The following is a 16,603-nucleotide window of genomic DNA, read 5'->3' as shown; positions in this document are numbered from 1 at the left end:
AATTGCTTTAGAGAAATACGCTAAATCTCAGGCTTCCTTTCTCCTCCAAATATTCATAATACAGACATTTTGTTTGTCTTGAAGGAAGCAGCTTTAGGAGACAGAAAAAGGAAAAAGAAAAACAAAAACTCAAACAGGTCAGTCTGAATGGGGTCAGAAAATTCAGATTGCTTAGAGATATCTCTTTGGTGGCCAATTATTAAAAAAAAAAAAAGCAGGATCTTAAGTGTAAAATGTACTAATTTTTGGTTTAACAGTTGGGAAGAAAGTCTTCCATGTTTGAAGGAAAAATACAATATTTTCTGAAACTGCAGGCTATTCCAATTCACCTGATGCTTCTTATAAAACTTTTCTTAGTATTTTCAGCAAAGATGGCCTTATTTTTGCCATTTTTACTGGTGCATTCTGTGGGAAGCTGTTAAACAACTAAGAATCATATTATCATCACTATACAGTTATTCAGAAAGCAACCATTACAACTAAGTTAGGACAGAGAAATACCAGAAGAATACAGCTACCAAAAAGGAGGACACAATATACAGATCACATCGCAGCAGGTCCGTGCGATACAAAAGACAACATAATGTCTTGCACAGTAACTATAGTTGTACAGGAAATAAATTTAAGGCTACAGGGACTTATGAAATTTTAGACATTCTGTTTTAATTGGGTCATAAAACCCAAGCAATACCAGAATTCAAACAAAACCAAAACTATTCTTCAGGTTGATGAACGCATTTTCCTTGGAAAAATTAAATAGATTTTCTACTTAAAGAAGAATAAAGGAAATATGATTTTGACATATGTTGACATTTCTATCTTAGAACATTCAATTTCTGAAACTTCTCTCCTTATGAAATGGTAATCAGTGAGTAAGACTCCATACACACATGTATATTCATCAGTTTACACTGAAAGCTGTAGTTTTAAGACAATTTTTTATAAGCTTCTACTTCTTTTTTTTGCATAGGTGCAGCTAATACTTCCCTATAATTTACTATGTCTTTTGTAAAAATGTAGGCTAACAAACTGGATCCCAAAATTTAATTCTGAAAAAAACCCCAAACCCTTCAAAATGTATTTTTCTGACTTAATATAATTATGCTGTACATTTTTCCAGGAAACACTGAATAAATTAATTATAACTGAAGATTATCAAGTGTAACTAGCATAATACAGTAAAAAAAAAAAACAAAAGCAGAAAAGCCAAACAGAAGTAATAGTAAAGCAAGACAGTAACAATAAAAAGCTATAGACTTATATTAGAGAAGAATCAACATATACGCTCTTCTGAATCTCCCATTGACCTGCCAGTTTTGTGTAAAATACGTTGCATAACTGAAATAGCAAGAAAATGGCTTTCCTTTGGGGAGAAAAATAGTGATTAAATACTTACCGCAATAGGGAAATACCTGGTTTGAATATTTTTAGTATTGAATTATTTTACTCTACTCTAAGTGAATTGAATTTTTCCATTGATCTAAGTAAGCATTGCATCAGACCTACTAGGAAGCTGGCTCTGTGTTTCAGGTAACATATTAATGAGTCATATTGAAAATTATATTTTATACTTGGTCATGTGATACTTAAAAAATGACAGATTGGGATTCACCCACAAATTTTTTTTTGTTCCTTTTTTGGATTTTTTTTTCTATCCATCTGCTCTTTTTTTTTTTCTTCTCCCTTCTGCTGCATTTTCTGAAAACCAAATCTTAATTTCTTATTTTTTTTTTAGTAAAAGAAAACAGAGATAAATGATCTAATCTGTGGGGATACCATGTATGAGCAGCTTTCGGCTTCATTCTAGTTGTTGTTTTTTAAAAGATGCATTCCATTCTTGAAAAATAAAAAGGAAGAGAAAGGTAACTTACAGAAGAGCAGTAACAGAATAGTCAGAAACATTTGTCTTACAAATGAGTAGTAGTATTTAAATGAAGAGTGATTTGGATTTCTCTGGTAATTAGAGGCTAACTGGAGTCACTTGCAAGGGACCAAATTTAAGAGAAGGGTTTGCTCAGAGTTTCCTTAAAAGTCAATACTCAGTCAATACTCAGCTCAAAGGCTCATCCTTTTTCTCGTTCAACATGAAACCTATGCACAGGTAGTATTTTTTGCTATTTTAATCCCTGGACTACTACACACACAAAAAAAAGGAAAAAAGAAAATAAAGAGTAATAAGTAGCTCCTAGGCCTAAACAAAAATGATGTTTCATTCACAGGTATTTGGTTTTTTTATATCATAGAATGGTTTGGATTGGAAGGGACCTTAAGAATCATGTTGTTCCAACCCACCTGCCCTGAGCAGGGCCACCTTCTACTAGATCAGGGTGCTCAGAGCCCCGTCCAACCTGGCCTTGAACACTTCCAGGGATGGGGCATCCACAACTTCTCTGGGCAACCTGTTCCAGTGCCTCACCACTCTGAGAGTGAAGAATTTCTTCCTTATGTCTAATCTAAATCTACACTCTTCCACTTTAAAGCCATTACCTGTTGTTCTGTCACTACCTGCCCTTGTGAAAACTCCCTCTCCAGCTTTCCTGTAGGCCCCCTTTAGGTACTGGAAGGCTGCTTTAAGGTCTCCCCAGCACCTTCTCATCTCCAGGCTAAACAGCCCTAAGTCTCTCAGCTTGTCCTCATTCAAGAGGTGCTCTAACCCTCTGATTATCTTTGTGGCCCTCCTCTGGACCCTCTCCAACATGTCCATGTCTTTCTGATGTTGGAGGCTCCAGAGCTGGACACAGTACTCCAGGTGGGGTGTCACGAGAATGGAGCAGAGGGGCAGAATCCCCTCCCTTCACCTGCTGGCCACGCTCCTCTTGATGCAGCCCAGGATGCGGTTGGCTTTCTGGGCTTCTCATCCACTATCACTCCCAAGTCCTTCTCCTCAGGGCTGCTCTCAATCCATTCTCCACCCAGCCTGTATTTGTGCCTGGGACTGCCCCAACCCCTGTGCAGGACCTTGCACTTGGCCTTGTTGAAGTTTATGGGGTTCACATGGGTCCATCTCTCCAGCCTGTCCAGGTCCCTCTGGATGGCATCCCTTCCCTCCAGCGTGTTGACTGCACCACACAGCTTGGTGTCATTGGCAAGCTTGCTGAGGGTGCGCTCTATCCCACTGTTCACGCCACCGACAAAATGTTAAACAGTGCTGGTCCCAATACTGACTCTTGAGGAACACCACTCCTCACTGGTCCCCACTTGGACATTGAGCCATTGACTGCAACCCTTGGAGTACGACCATGCAAGGTCCTTCACCTGAGGAGCCCCATGTACTCCAGCTGGTCATTGACGTAGAGGGTGACATGCTCTCCTTGTCTCCCCAGTCTGTCCTTACTAAAGAGCCTGTATCCTTCCATTCCAACACTCCAGTCACAGGAGCCATCCCACCACACCTCTGTGATGCCAATAAGATCATAGCCCTGCAGGCCTGCGCACATCTCTTCACTGCTCTTTGCATACAGGCATTTAACTTGGGCCCCCAATGAAGCTGACTTACTCACTGGAGTAAGAAAGGTGTGTGTACCTGTAAACTGCCATATCTAAAGTGCGCAATGAGTCTTTAAGTTATTTATTTATTAAATATTCTAGAGATGACAAAATCTACTAGAACAGTTTAAGGCTTCTGTTTGTCTGAACACCTGTTTATATCTTTATCTGGATAATCTCCATGACAATGCCCCTCATAGTGTTTAGCTGCTGGCTTTGTAAGAGAAAAGTGTTAAATGGGGAGCACGCAAACTGAATCCAAACTTATTAAAATAAAATGTACAGAGAAATAACATCACATGTGTTGGAGTAGGAGTGATACAACTCTGTCACTGCCATCCGTCTATTTTGAACATACAGTGGATATTTTCATAGCTGTTCATTGTTAAGTTTCTGATGGGCCTGAGGAAGAAGTATCTTTAAAGGGCCATATAACACCAACAGTAAGGAGGCCCATATGGCATTTGTGCAGTGCTGCAGAGTTGATGTATTAAAGCCTTGATATTTGTGAGCTATCCTAATGTGCAATACTGGAAGCAGGCTGAAAATTGGTGAAATAATTCAAGTGGAGAGGAAAGCCAAACATCTCAAAAAGAGTGAGATTTCTCAAGGTCATGAAACGATAACTTTAAAAGTAGTAAAGTCCAGAGGTACTCGTGGCACAGGCCAAGATTTTGAACACTAGGAATTCAGAAGGAAAGGAATGACCTTTAGATTTACTATTAAGCTAGAAGATAAAGTGACAGGAGGAGATGGATAATGAAAAAGGAGAAGTTGCCAGAAGTAACACTAAATTAATGACACTTGGTGACAAAGAACCATGAAATTGTTAACAGTGAAAAGTGACATAGAAAGAGGCCTACAGAGAAGGCTATACATTCTTGACTGTGGTTAGAGTTAGAGGTGGTGGTGCGACAGGAGAGAATGAGTTCTTCCTGCAAAAGAAAAAGCAGAAGCAAAAATAAGAGAATGAGACATTGACCAGAAGGTAGGGAAATTTGCAAAGGAAAACAGAAAGAGACTAGTTACTAAGAAAAGGAAAGGAAGAATAACAGAGTCCTGAGTTACAATTCCAGACAGTGAGAGTATAAAGAAGAAACGCATGTTGAAAGCAAAGGTCTGTGTAGGGAATTAGAGCAAAGAAAAGGAAGTATAGGAGGGACAGTATGCCATTTCCTCAATGTTTTCAAGTTAAATTGTGAAATGCATGCATACAGTTCTAAGCTACACGGTTATTTATGCATTGTTGATCCTTTATTCTGTAATTTGTGATTAAACTGAACTCAGTTCATGCTATTTCTATCTTCATTAATACTTAGAATTTTTACGGTGACACTGATAACACCTGATCTCTATAAATCCATTAGTTATGGTAGCATCCAATTACATAATCAAGCGAATGTAGGTATTGTTCCATGACAGTTCAAATTTGAACCAGATCATTATCCTGTGCAAGTTATTCTAGAGCAGTACTGTGAGAATTTAGTTTGGAAAAATAAAGAGATAATAGGTAATAGTATATACTACAGGACAACTATTAGAAGGCGTGGAACCTGTTTTCTATCACATACATTCACAATGTTAGATATTATAAAGAATCTACACAACAGTATTACACAAACACAGTTCTTCAGAGATCTTGAAAATATTCATTGGTTTATTCATAATAAGCAGATAAAATTCCCTATCAGAAAAAAAACCTTATACATGGCAGTTTTAATTATTGTACCCTTTTTAGAAGTAGTCTTTAAGAAAATGCAGTGCCATATTGTAAATATTAGATTTCATCAGTATAGTGCATGGCAAACAGCTTCATTAAGGATGTAGCTTTTAAAGACTATGTCCTAAAGCACACAGAAAAATGTTGAGGCCCTGGTCTTCACAACTCTCTCATGTCATGCTCACACTGCAAGAATGGACTATCAAACTAGGAGGCTGCAAAAGAAAGAGCATTTTCTGTCTTTCCAGTAAGTGGGAAGAAACAAGCACCCTGCTTCCTCCAGTTACTAACATTTGTTTTGGGGTGCTGTCATTCAGCATGGAAGGGAAAAGAAAAAATCAGAGCTTTATCTGTTCAGTGTTCATTATGTCCTATGCAACTGATGACCGATTTCCTACCAGAAACAAATAGAAAGCTTCCCCAAGTTAAGAACCAGTAATGGAAGAGTACTGGTCTTACTGCCATTTCCTTCAGCATAAGATGATGAGGTGTCATTCAACAAGCAGTCTTGATCTCTCATATTGATTCAGATGAAACAAGAAGGCCTAGAAAGTCAAATGATCATTTCTCAGTGAAGCTCTAAACAAATCACAGTTCTGATTATTTCAGAGCTGCAAAACTTCAAAAAGAAGAGAGCTGCTAGCCAAGACAATCATCATTAAAATACACTAATCTTTTAATAAAAGCTATAAGAAAAAAATGCCCATTTCCTTTTTTTTTTTTCCCTGTGATGATAGTGGTTTACTTTAGCACTTCAAATGCTTCATTTTTAAGCACCTAGATACACCCTTCATAATAAACTTTCAGGTTTGAAATCTAACAGGATTTCAGATCTATTGGATTGGCAAATCCCAATAAAAAACACACTGTGTCTATATAACAAGGCTCTTCTTGTAGAAAAAACATGAAACGTCCCTTCGCATAAAGACAGATTTAAATAAATTGATGTAGTTTTCTTCAGATTTGCTCTATTTTTACAGTTAATGTCTTTTCTTGATTCTATTGTCAAGAAGTAGTAAGCATAAACATCCTAGCATGTAGTGAGAAATCCAACTCATACTTTCATTTTTGAAGGGGTTATTTCTGCCAAATCTGCTATCTTCTAACAGAAAATAAAGATAATTTGTAGATTTGAGGGTACAGGGTAATATTGTTACTATAGCAAAGTGTGGCTGTGGAGTTAGAATGACATTGTAAATAGCAATGCAAAAGTGCAGACAAAATTAGGTAAGTAACTGGAGTGCAGACAGACCTGTTCTTAACTTCCAAAATCAGCTTTCATGGAGTATTAAATGGCTACCAAATACACAGAAAAAGTCAGAAGTTATTAACTGACCGCATACACAAAATCCTTATGTTCATCAGCTGTTTCTGTCCCAGTAAGCATCCTCAAGGAGTAGCGTTTTAGTTCTTCAACTTGATTTCCTCTTGGTCAGGGTGGACTGAACAACTGTCTTTTACAGGAAGATAAAAAACATGAAGCACGAATTGTTTAAACTACACTTTAAATTACTTACACTAGAAATAGAGAACAAAACGAAACCCATTCCGTAGGCCAGGTGACTTGCATACACATATACTATTACCCTGTACTACATGCGTGCCCTTTCATCAAAACCATTTGCTTGGAATCAAATTCCAACTAGTATTTATCCTGCAACAGAATAATCAAGTTTTATATAAGTATGTGGTAATGAATTTCACTTACTCACTGGAAATATCCTTACTAACTTACTTAAGTACAGAAAAAGCCTGTTCAAGCCTTTCACTACTACTACTAAAGGTTGCAAGTGAGGATCAGAATTTATTTGTGTTATGTTCCCAAAGTACTTCTTTTCTAGGTTATACTTCATAGTGGGGAAAAAGACAGAAAAGAGCAAATATTTGAGGTAAAATTTTAATCATTAAAAGATTACCAAAAAGGTTCAAATAGAATGAGTGTTCTACCTAAAACTAAAAAGCAAAGTATTGGGGATGAACAGTATCTGTAGGTTTCTGACCTTATCCCTGCCAGTGGCTCCTTCAGCCATTCATTCTTAGTTTTACTTAGTAAATAGTAACCTTTAAGAAACAGCACGAAATATTCTTTCTCTGGTAGACAGTATCATGAAAGTGTATGTTGGTTATAGATGCATGATAATGTATTTCCTGCACATGTAGAAGGTCCATATTTTACTTAAGTTTAAAAAAAGTCAGGGGAAGCAGAAGGAGGAGCTGAGCCAGAGAAGTAGTGTTAGCAGCATTTGTAACCCATTTTGCCATGGAAACAGCTGCGCTGTGGAATCCCAGTCTGCTGTGAGCACATGTTGCTAAGGAAAGAAGTAGAGAACTGTTAGAAGGGTATCAGAGCAATTCATAATGGTAGTGATAGGAAGGTGATTAGCTCCCACATCCTCTTTCCTTGTTGTCATTAAATCATGGCTTATTATTAACATGTTGTTCTTTCATGATAAGTGACTACTGTAATTTTCTTATGGAAAAATGTGAGAGATTAGTTTAAAATGCATAAAAAAGATCACTGATACTGTGTTCCTTTTAAATATCATCCCTTTCTTCAATAGCTCGTGCCACTTTGTTTACCTACTGAAATATGTCCTTGAAGAGTAAGTATATACACTTAGCATGTGGCAGCTGCCAAATCATGGGAAGTGTTTCCCACTAAAACTGTCACTGCATTAATGACAGTAAGTACCTTGGGAAATGTGCAGAAAAGAACTGAAGCAGAGCTCAGGCCCCCACAAACCTGCTTACCCCTTAATTAACCCCTGGACATGCTTCCTTAACTTGCCTTAAGGTCACCAGCTATCTAAATTGTACTTCTGTTAGTGGCGATGACTCCTGCACTCTTGAGCAGCACAACAATTGGTCTATATTTAAGCTCAAGAAAAGACCAGAAATAAGTTACTCTTCATCTGATGGGCTTTTCCTCTAGCTTGGTGGCAGTTTCTAGGACTTTCCCCTGGGCCCAAGCTATTTGAAATACGCAGTTGCAGCTACTCTTAGTTTAAAAAGCAAAAGGCAATTGGGCTCTTTAATTCCAACTGCTTAAAGATCTTGCCGCAGGAGGGGTAGAGCCAGACAGGGCAGAAAAGCTGGTCTGGGGTAGGGCTTGCTATTACTGCTGTGTCAAACATGTCATTGCACAGAAATAATTCAAAATTTTGTAAGTTGGAGAGCTCAGTTGCAATAGAGATTCTTAAAAATAAGATTATGTTTTTGCTTCCTCTGAACAGGAAGCAGTGTAATTCTCCATTCTACAAGGAACACTATAATAAAGCACACCAAGTGCTAAGTGACTAGCTAAAATTAATTGACGTCACTAAATGAGTTATAGAGACCCTTCTTTCTATGACATGCTGACCCTGTCCTACAAAGTGATATGCCTAAACTTCTGATAATAAGTAAGCAAGCATGAAAAAGTCAGATATTATCTGAGATGTCATCCATTCTAGGTCCATAACTAAATAATCTTCCGTAAGAGTAGTGTACAGAAATAGATGATATTAGACAAATATTTGAAGGGAAGAGAGAGACTATAGTTTACATTAGATTATACAAAAACTGTTTCAGGAGAAGCTGAAAGGAAAAACTAAAATCAGGATCCTGCTTGAAAAACATGACAGTACGTATAAGAACAAGTAATTGAAGTACTATCATTTGATGAAAGAAAGACTGCTGAAAGTAAATACTCAAATAAAGATCAAGTATGCCTGTGAACAGAAAAGGTATATGCAGTTTTGCAACACGTGATGGTATACAGAGAAAGTGAGAAGTAAGGAAGTAAATCACTTTTGTGATACCAGTTTATTATTTAGCAATAGTAGAACAGTTCTCAAATTGAGGACTGGCTTCTCAAGAAGGCACAGAAATTTTGCTGGGTGAAGTGATTCATTGCTGGAGGAGAACTGGGATGGGTGAGGGGGATCCAAGATGTCAGCTGGGTAGAGCAGGGACTTCAGCGGAAATGGAACTAATGCTGCACTCGTCCTACGGCATGCAGTGCAGCTCCACAACTCTGCAATAGCCCAAGTTTTTGTACACAACGAATGCACACCTCGTGCCCTCACCAGTTCCTGCAACAGTTTTCTTCTCTTTTCTAGTGTGTAGAACTATTGCATGAGTTGTACTCAGACTGAACTGAGGGACAGGAAGATGAAATACGTCCTGGCAAATGTGGGAAGAAGAGAGATAAAAAAGATGTTACTATTGCTTTAATATAATCGGGAAGGGGAGTTATTTTCTGTACAATATTGTATGATTGCAATATAGTTTTGCTTTCAGGTCCAAGTATTTCCTTGTGACAAAAGCGAAGTTCAGAGAGTTTGGTGCATGAGCATTTGATTGAAGGTGGACACAAACAAGTGAACATTTTACTGAGACATAACTGCTTAACAGAGATGAAGAAGATAGAAAAAAAAAGAAGAATTATTAAAATGTCAGTTTTACAGAAAGGGATTTAAACTGATATGGAAGGTTTAACCTGAACATCAAGGAAATCTTCCCTACAAAGATGCAGATATAAGAATAGTCTTCCAATGAAAATACAAAAAATGTAGATGCTTCTGGTTTTGCAGTGTAGAGTGTCCAAGTAGTATGAAAATGATTCTGCGTGTAAAGAGGATGAACTAAATTTTTTTTGTTTGTTTGTTTCAGGGCTTTTTTATTTGTTTTGGTTTTTTTAATCTTTTAACATTAGTCATTTAATTCCAAGTGAGCTTTTGTCTGAACACTCTCAATACGTTCCTGCAGTTATATATAAAGAACACATGTTTGGGGAAACAAATTATTTTGAAAGAATAATTTACCATCTTTCATATTCAGTACTAATACTTCCTTTTGTATTTCAGGGTGCAAGTTGAATTCTATATGAATGAAAATACATTTAAAGAGAGACTAAAGCTCTTCTTCATCAAAAACCAAAGATCAAGTAAGCAGTTGGATTAATTTCTGTTAAGGATAATTGTGATACTTTGAATAGAATCCAATTCTGTTAACGGCAATAGCAAAGTTATTTTCTTCTAAGCTAAACTTTTACCCTGCAGAGGAGTTAGTTTTACGTAATATCTAAAACAAATTCAGAAAGTATTATTTGAACTTAAAAACAGCATACATATTTTGTAGAATCAAATACTTAGTGATGTGACTTTATTTCTGTATTGTCATCAAGTTGACTAATCTGCATGGATCTGACATTGCAATGCTCATTGACAAGTCATGACTTTATGTCTAGGAAAGCCTCTAAGATGCTGGAAGGAAAGAGCTGCAGAAGTACCTAGCTTTTTGAAGTGTTCAATTTTATTAAGTATTCCTAAATAAATTTCAAACTTGATCTGTACTAAAAAAAAAAAAAATTAGAAAGCAAATTAATGGAGAAGACATACCTCCTTCCCATGAATGTGCTACCTCATAAATGTAGTCCTTATCTTTAGTCTGATTTAACAATATCTTAATTGACATATAAACTTAAATTTGTAGGCCATCATAGAAGAGAATAATGTGGAGGAACTAAGATATTGATCTTTGAATATACGTTCATACAGCTGGTCCAAGGGCATGGAAGCATTGTATGCTATCAAATGTTGATTAGACCAGTGCAGTTTACAGCTGAGAAGAGCAGTAACTGAACTGAATTTTCCTCTGTGTAGCAGGATTGAATTTACCTCCATTTGCCCTACAACTGCAAAGCACTAAAATTACAATAGCTTTATACATAAAGCTTTTAGACTAAAAAGAATACATTTTGGTCTAATACAGTTAAGATGGTTCCATCGCTTTGTGTCTGGGAAAGGACAGAAATAGAAAAGAATGAACTTCACCTTTTCGGTGTCCCAATCTAAAAAAACCCAGACAAACAAAACTTAGGAGAATAGATCAAGATTTTAAAAATAAGACAGACGATAAGATCTTCTGTCTGTAAGAGCTAGTATTAAATAATACCAGTTTTACATCACAGGACATAATCTTTTTATTGCCTAAGTTTCTCTGGCTTTCCAAGTGTGATGAGCAAAATATTCCCCTAAGCCAAAAAAAAAAAAAAAAAAAAAAAGGCACTGTACTGTGAATAACTGATATTTTCAACTTGAGCCTTGGAACTATTTGCCGGTTTCCAGCTGGAGAATCATGTTTAACAAAGCTGCTGGAAAGTTCATCCATGGGGAAAGCCTTATTTATTACACTTACACAGAGATGTAAGGGAAAGTCATCTTAATTCAGATGCCTGAACAGCATAGAAAGCAGAGGACTATCTCTGCTAGTAAATAAGGTGGATAGCTTGAGAGTATTTTCTCTCCTAAACCTCAGATGGGACATAGGTTTTTTTTCACATTAGAATTATAGAATCATAGAATGGTTAGGGTTGGAAGGGACCTTCAAAGGTCATCTAGTCCAACCCCCCTGCAAGGAGCAGGGACATCCCTGACTAGATCAGGTTGCTCAGAGCCTCATCCAGCCTGGCCTTGAACGTTTCCAGGCATGGCGCCTCCACCACCTTTCTGGGCAACCTGTTCCAGTGTTCTATAACTCGCATCGTAAAAATTTTTTTCCTAATTTCTAATCTAAATCTACCCCCCTCTATTTTAAAACCATTACCTCTCATCCTATCGCAACAGGCCCTACTAAACAGCCTTTCCCCATCTTTCTTGTAGGCCCCCTTGAGGAACTGGAAGACCGCTATCAGGTCTCCCCGGAGCCTCCTCTTCTCCAGGCTGAACAGCCCCAACTCTCTCAGCCTGTCCTCATAAGAGAGGTGCTCCAGCCCTTTTATCATCTTCGTGGCCCTCCTCTGGACCTTCTCCAACTGGTCCATGTCCTTCTTGTGCTGGGGGCTCCAGAACTGGACACAGTACTCCAGGTGGGGTCTCACCAGGGCAGAGTAGAGGGGCAGAATCACCTCCCTCGACCTGCTGGCCACGCTCCTCTTGATGCAGCCCAGGATGCGGTTGGCCTTCTGGGCCGCAAGGGCGCACTGCCTGCTCATGTTAAGCTTCTCATCCACCAGCACTCCCAAGTCCTTCTCCTCAGGGCTGCTCTCAATCCATTCTCCGCCCAGCCTGTATTTGTGCCTGGGATTGCCGTGACCCAGGTGCAGGACCTTGCACTTGGCCTGTATTATTATACATTGTATTACTTTGCATTACATTGTATTATTATACATATTATACATTTAACTAGATTTGATCAGTAAATTTATTTTCTAATGAAGACTTTTATTTGAAATAAGTTTCATTTTCTGTATTAGCACACTTTAGAGCTCTCTTATTGCATTTTGGCCAATATGAAAAGAATGTATAGAAAAACTCCATATGCATAGAATAAAGAAAGGAGATGTGTGAGGAAGAATTTCATACTCCCATTTTTTGTTTACAAATGTAACTGTTCAAAGAATGAATTTTTGCTCATACATTTTTGTATGTAGGTTGTGGAGTCCCTCTCCACAGAGATAGTAAAAAAACATCTAGACACGGTCCTGGGAAACCATCTCTAGGTGGCCCTACTTGAGCACGGAGGTTGGACAAAATGACCTCCAGAAGTCTCTTCCAACTTCAGCCATTCTATGATTCTGTTAGAGATAAATGAGTTTAACTAGATTTACATTTTAAATGCAATTAATTGCACTACAACTTTTCAAATGGTTTCACTTCTCTTCTACTTTTCTCCCTGTGACTTTACATTTCTAAGTATTTTATATCTTTATAGCCTTTGACTTCTGACATTGTCAATATAGCGTATAATGGAGTAAGAGACAAAATAGAAAAAGCATCCTAAACTAGAAAAGGCTAGAAAGGTGGTCTGGGAAGCTGTAAGGAATAAGTAGCCTTTTTGTTCCTGATCTAGTTCACAAAACAGAGATTTGATGCACTCTTGTTTGCTTTCTAAGAATATCTATAAACGTTATGACCTGACTCACCATAAATGTCTTTTCACTGATAAGACAAGAAGGTTCTGAATAGTACCTCCTTACTTGAGATAAGTGAAAGAATTTTTTTCCCTGCTTAGATCTTAACAAGATCAAAAAAATACATATGTACTGCTACATATTTTGATGGCAGTGCTGCAGACTCTGTAAATGTAATAGTAGACTCATTTATGATCATCAGGACAAATATTAAACCAGAAGTTAGTTGATTAGTATGAATTAATGGCCATTCCTTTGCCAAGTGCATAGCCTTTCAGCTTAAGCCCATTAAGGGAATTGTCACAAGTTACTATAGTGGGTCATCTCTATTAGGTAAGTGTGATACACAGGTCCAAAGGAGAGGTAGTTTATTTGAAATAAGCAAGAAGGTGGGAAGCAACTGTTATTTCATGCTATTGGAGATGGGTTCATGCCACAGGCAAGTAGCACAAGAATTTTCTTGCTTGACTTGCTTGATGATTGCTGGAAAAATCCAGATTCTGATGAATTCTCATACACAGTGATGCCATACAGAGCTAAGGTACGTTTTGTAGAAGCATACTGTATTTTTGGATTAACAAATAAAAAAAACCACAATAATGAGTTTTTCCTGTAGATAGCTAGTAGAGACACTGTCATTATGGGCACCTTCTTTTCCTGACAGGTCCTCAGGAGAGGACTCCAAAGAAAACTCTTAAGAGATGAGGTGTGTTTTTTCTGTTGTTGAATTATGCAGAAAGTAAGTTGAAGAATGAGATGCTTACTGTACTTACAGCAGCATATGCATATGGGCATGTCATTTCCCACTAGAGTCCCACAGCTTACCCAAGCCCTGCTACCAGTTCTCATGATACAAGAAGCTTAACCAACAATTAGACATCAAACAAGGCAATTTTCAGGAGAAGCAAACAAGAAATACAACAGTTATTACTGTACTGAATAAAAAAAACCCCAAAACCTACACCGAAGTGTTCAGAATTAGTAAGTTCAGTCAAACACTCCCTATGCTTATGCAGATCTTTGTTCTTGTTCAAACACAACCAGAATCCTCTAAAATACAATCTCCAAAAACCTGCTGCTTAGATAGTAACTACTACTAATTCAAGTGTACTCATTCAGTCCTCCATTGAAATTGGAAGATTTTGTTGCCCAGAGGTATCAGGGAGTGGAGAAATAAAAATATTGCGCTTTAGATCTTAGTTAGTGTTCAGTGAGAGCACTGAAAATCTTCTTTCACATACCAAAGATGTGCTGCTAACATGGAGAAAGGAATTGTCAGCAAATTTTCAGACAGTGTAACTAAATCAAAGTACACATGTTCACGAAACGGTTTTTGCTAATCCTTAAGACTTCACAAGTGAATTTAACACATGAGAGTGTAATATCATGTGATTTTGTCAACAAGAGCAGTCAACTCTAGAATCTGTATTTTCTACAGAGTGCTGTTCTTATCTAAATCACATACAGACCGGTATCATGAAATATCAACTGTTTCATTAATTAGTCTGGTTTTGGAAGTATTTCTATAAACTGATAAAACAAGCCTTCATCTGTGTCTAGTGTCAACCAAGCTTCCACTCAATCATCTGCAAGCAAATGTCTAATCAAGTTCAACCAATGCATAAAAAGCATTTTACAAAGGTATCAGCCATCCCCTCTCCTTTCCCCTCTAAAAAAAAAAAAAAAAAAAAAAAGAAAAAAGAGACAAAAAGATGAAATAGTGGTATGACTTGCTAGTACTTGCCAAGATCGCATACTGCATTATCACAGCTAAGTCTCAAAGGGAAAAATAAGTGAAGGTACAATTCAGTGGAGACAGAATAAGAAGAGAAGGAAACATTAACGTTTTACTTAGTTATATTTATTTCACAAAACAGACAGATTTTGCACTTATTATAAATTTCTTCTATTAAAGAAGACAAAGGATGCAACACCATGGTTACACAGATGCAGTGAAATTATAGTCTCATTAAACAATACATAACTGGATAACAGTATATGATTGTAGTTTCAAGCACCACTGTCAAAACATAGAAATATTCTGTGCAAATGACCCTGCTACTTGAACAATCTAGCTGTGAATGGAAAAAAATAAATTAAGTCAAGCAGACCATGTTGATCCACTGACAGCATGTAAAATAGAGAACAAAAATAGTCAGCCAGCAAACAGAAATATGAAATGCTTTCTTTGCAACAGAGTAATGAAAACCTATTTTAAGTGTCTTCTCTGGTGACTGTCCCCTCCTTCCCATATTTGAAAGCCTACATCTCCATGATAGTGGAATAAGTGTATTTCTTCCAACTCACAGATCACACCCTCAACTAGGAGGCTAAAGAAGATTTCAACTGGAGAGAATGCTTATTTGGTAGCCCTACATTAATTATTAAAGCTTTAGCAGGGGTGACTAAATATGCTCCCTCTGACAGCACATCTTATTTCTAAAGGCTGAGGCACAAAGAACTAGGAGAGGTGACCTTCCAAAACAGGATAGACTTGAAGTCTGTTCTTCCATATTTTTATTGTATTAACTCACTCAATCACATACGGTACAAGACTGATCCTATTGCCTATATAACCCAGTCCGTGATACGCACTCTGTATCTATGCTAACTAGAACCCTTAGATGAAGGTGTGAGAACTCTGCCTTATATTCTGTGGAAAACAGCCATTCCTGTGCAGATATCCAGAGCCTGGAGCACTTTTAGGCATAGCCTGAAGCAGATCTATAGAACTTAAACTATTGTATGATTCTAAGTATTTGAATACTTAAGTAGTTCCAGGTCTTTCAACACTAAGATTTGAGAGTTAAGAGTTTAAGGCAGCAGTCAGGAGCATGGGTCATTTGCACTGATGCAGCTTTTAAATCAGAAAAGCACCATTTCTTTTGGCATTTAAACCAACATATAATTTCAAATGATGATTATAAACCAGGCCATTATCAATGAGAAAAGAGGCGTCTCACACCAAGATCAAGATTTACAGAGCTAAAGACCAGAAGAAACAAACAACAGACTTTTGTACTTATCTGAGAGAGTTAGACACCACAAAATTGGTGTGAAAATTAAATCCTGGTGAGCTTTTTTTTGTTTGGTGTTAGATGTTTTTTTGGGTTTTTTTTTTTTTGCTTTTTTGGGTAACACTATTGCTCTTCTTGTTGTAATAGCCTAGTTGTTATGGCAACCATTCATACTCCAGCAGACTATCACAAAAGGGTTAGTACAGACACACAATTCATGTTTTCTGCAGCAACAGTTAAAAAAAAAAAGCTGCAAAAAAAAAAAAATCATAGCATCACCCAAGAAAAGTACTGAGAGTCCTCCTAGTCAAATAATAGCATGACCACAACACTTGCTCACCCACCTTCTACAGCTTGTCAAACCCTTTACTACACCAATCCCTTCACTCACACTGAGGAATAAATAGTCTGTGGCTAATTACTCTTGATAGGACAGCAGGAATCACTAGGTAGATGTTCACAAACGTAATTGCCAGTAACAGCTGT

The 16,603-nt window shown here is 37.4% G+C and overlaps 1 protein-coding gene across 3 annotated transcripts in view; it reads left to right on the top strand.

Moving 5' to 3' along the window:
* The window catches only part of KCNT2 (potassium sodium-activated channel subfamily T member 2), a 141,993-nt gene that overhangs the window by 21,989 nt on the left and 103,401 nt on the right, over positions 1-16,603 (top strand). For all 3 annotated transcript variants that reach the window (XM_086753725.1, XM_086753724.1, XM_086753723.1), the window contains exon 2: positions 10,054-10,133. In XM_086753725.1, coding sequence (XP_086609851.1) covers positions 10,054-10,133 — 80 coding nt within the window. The remainder of the gene's footprint in view (positions 1-10,053; positions 10,134-16,603) is intronic.

The sequence above is a fragment of the Chlamydotis macqueenii genome, chromosome 8 (assembly GCF_036417535.1).
Source record: "Chlamydotis macqueenii isolate bChlMac1 chromosome 8, bChlMac1.mat, whole genome shotgun sequence".
In the NCBI taxonomy this organism is placed as follows: domain Eukaryota; kingdom Metazoa; phylum Chordata; class Aves; order Otidiformes; family Otididae; genus Chlamydotis; species Chlamydotis macqueenii.
This window is presented reverse-complemented; position numbering and strand designations above follow the sequence as displayed.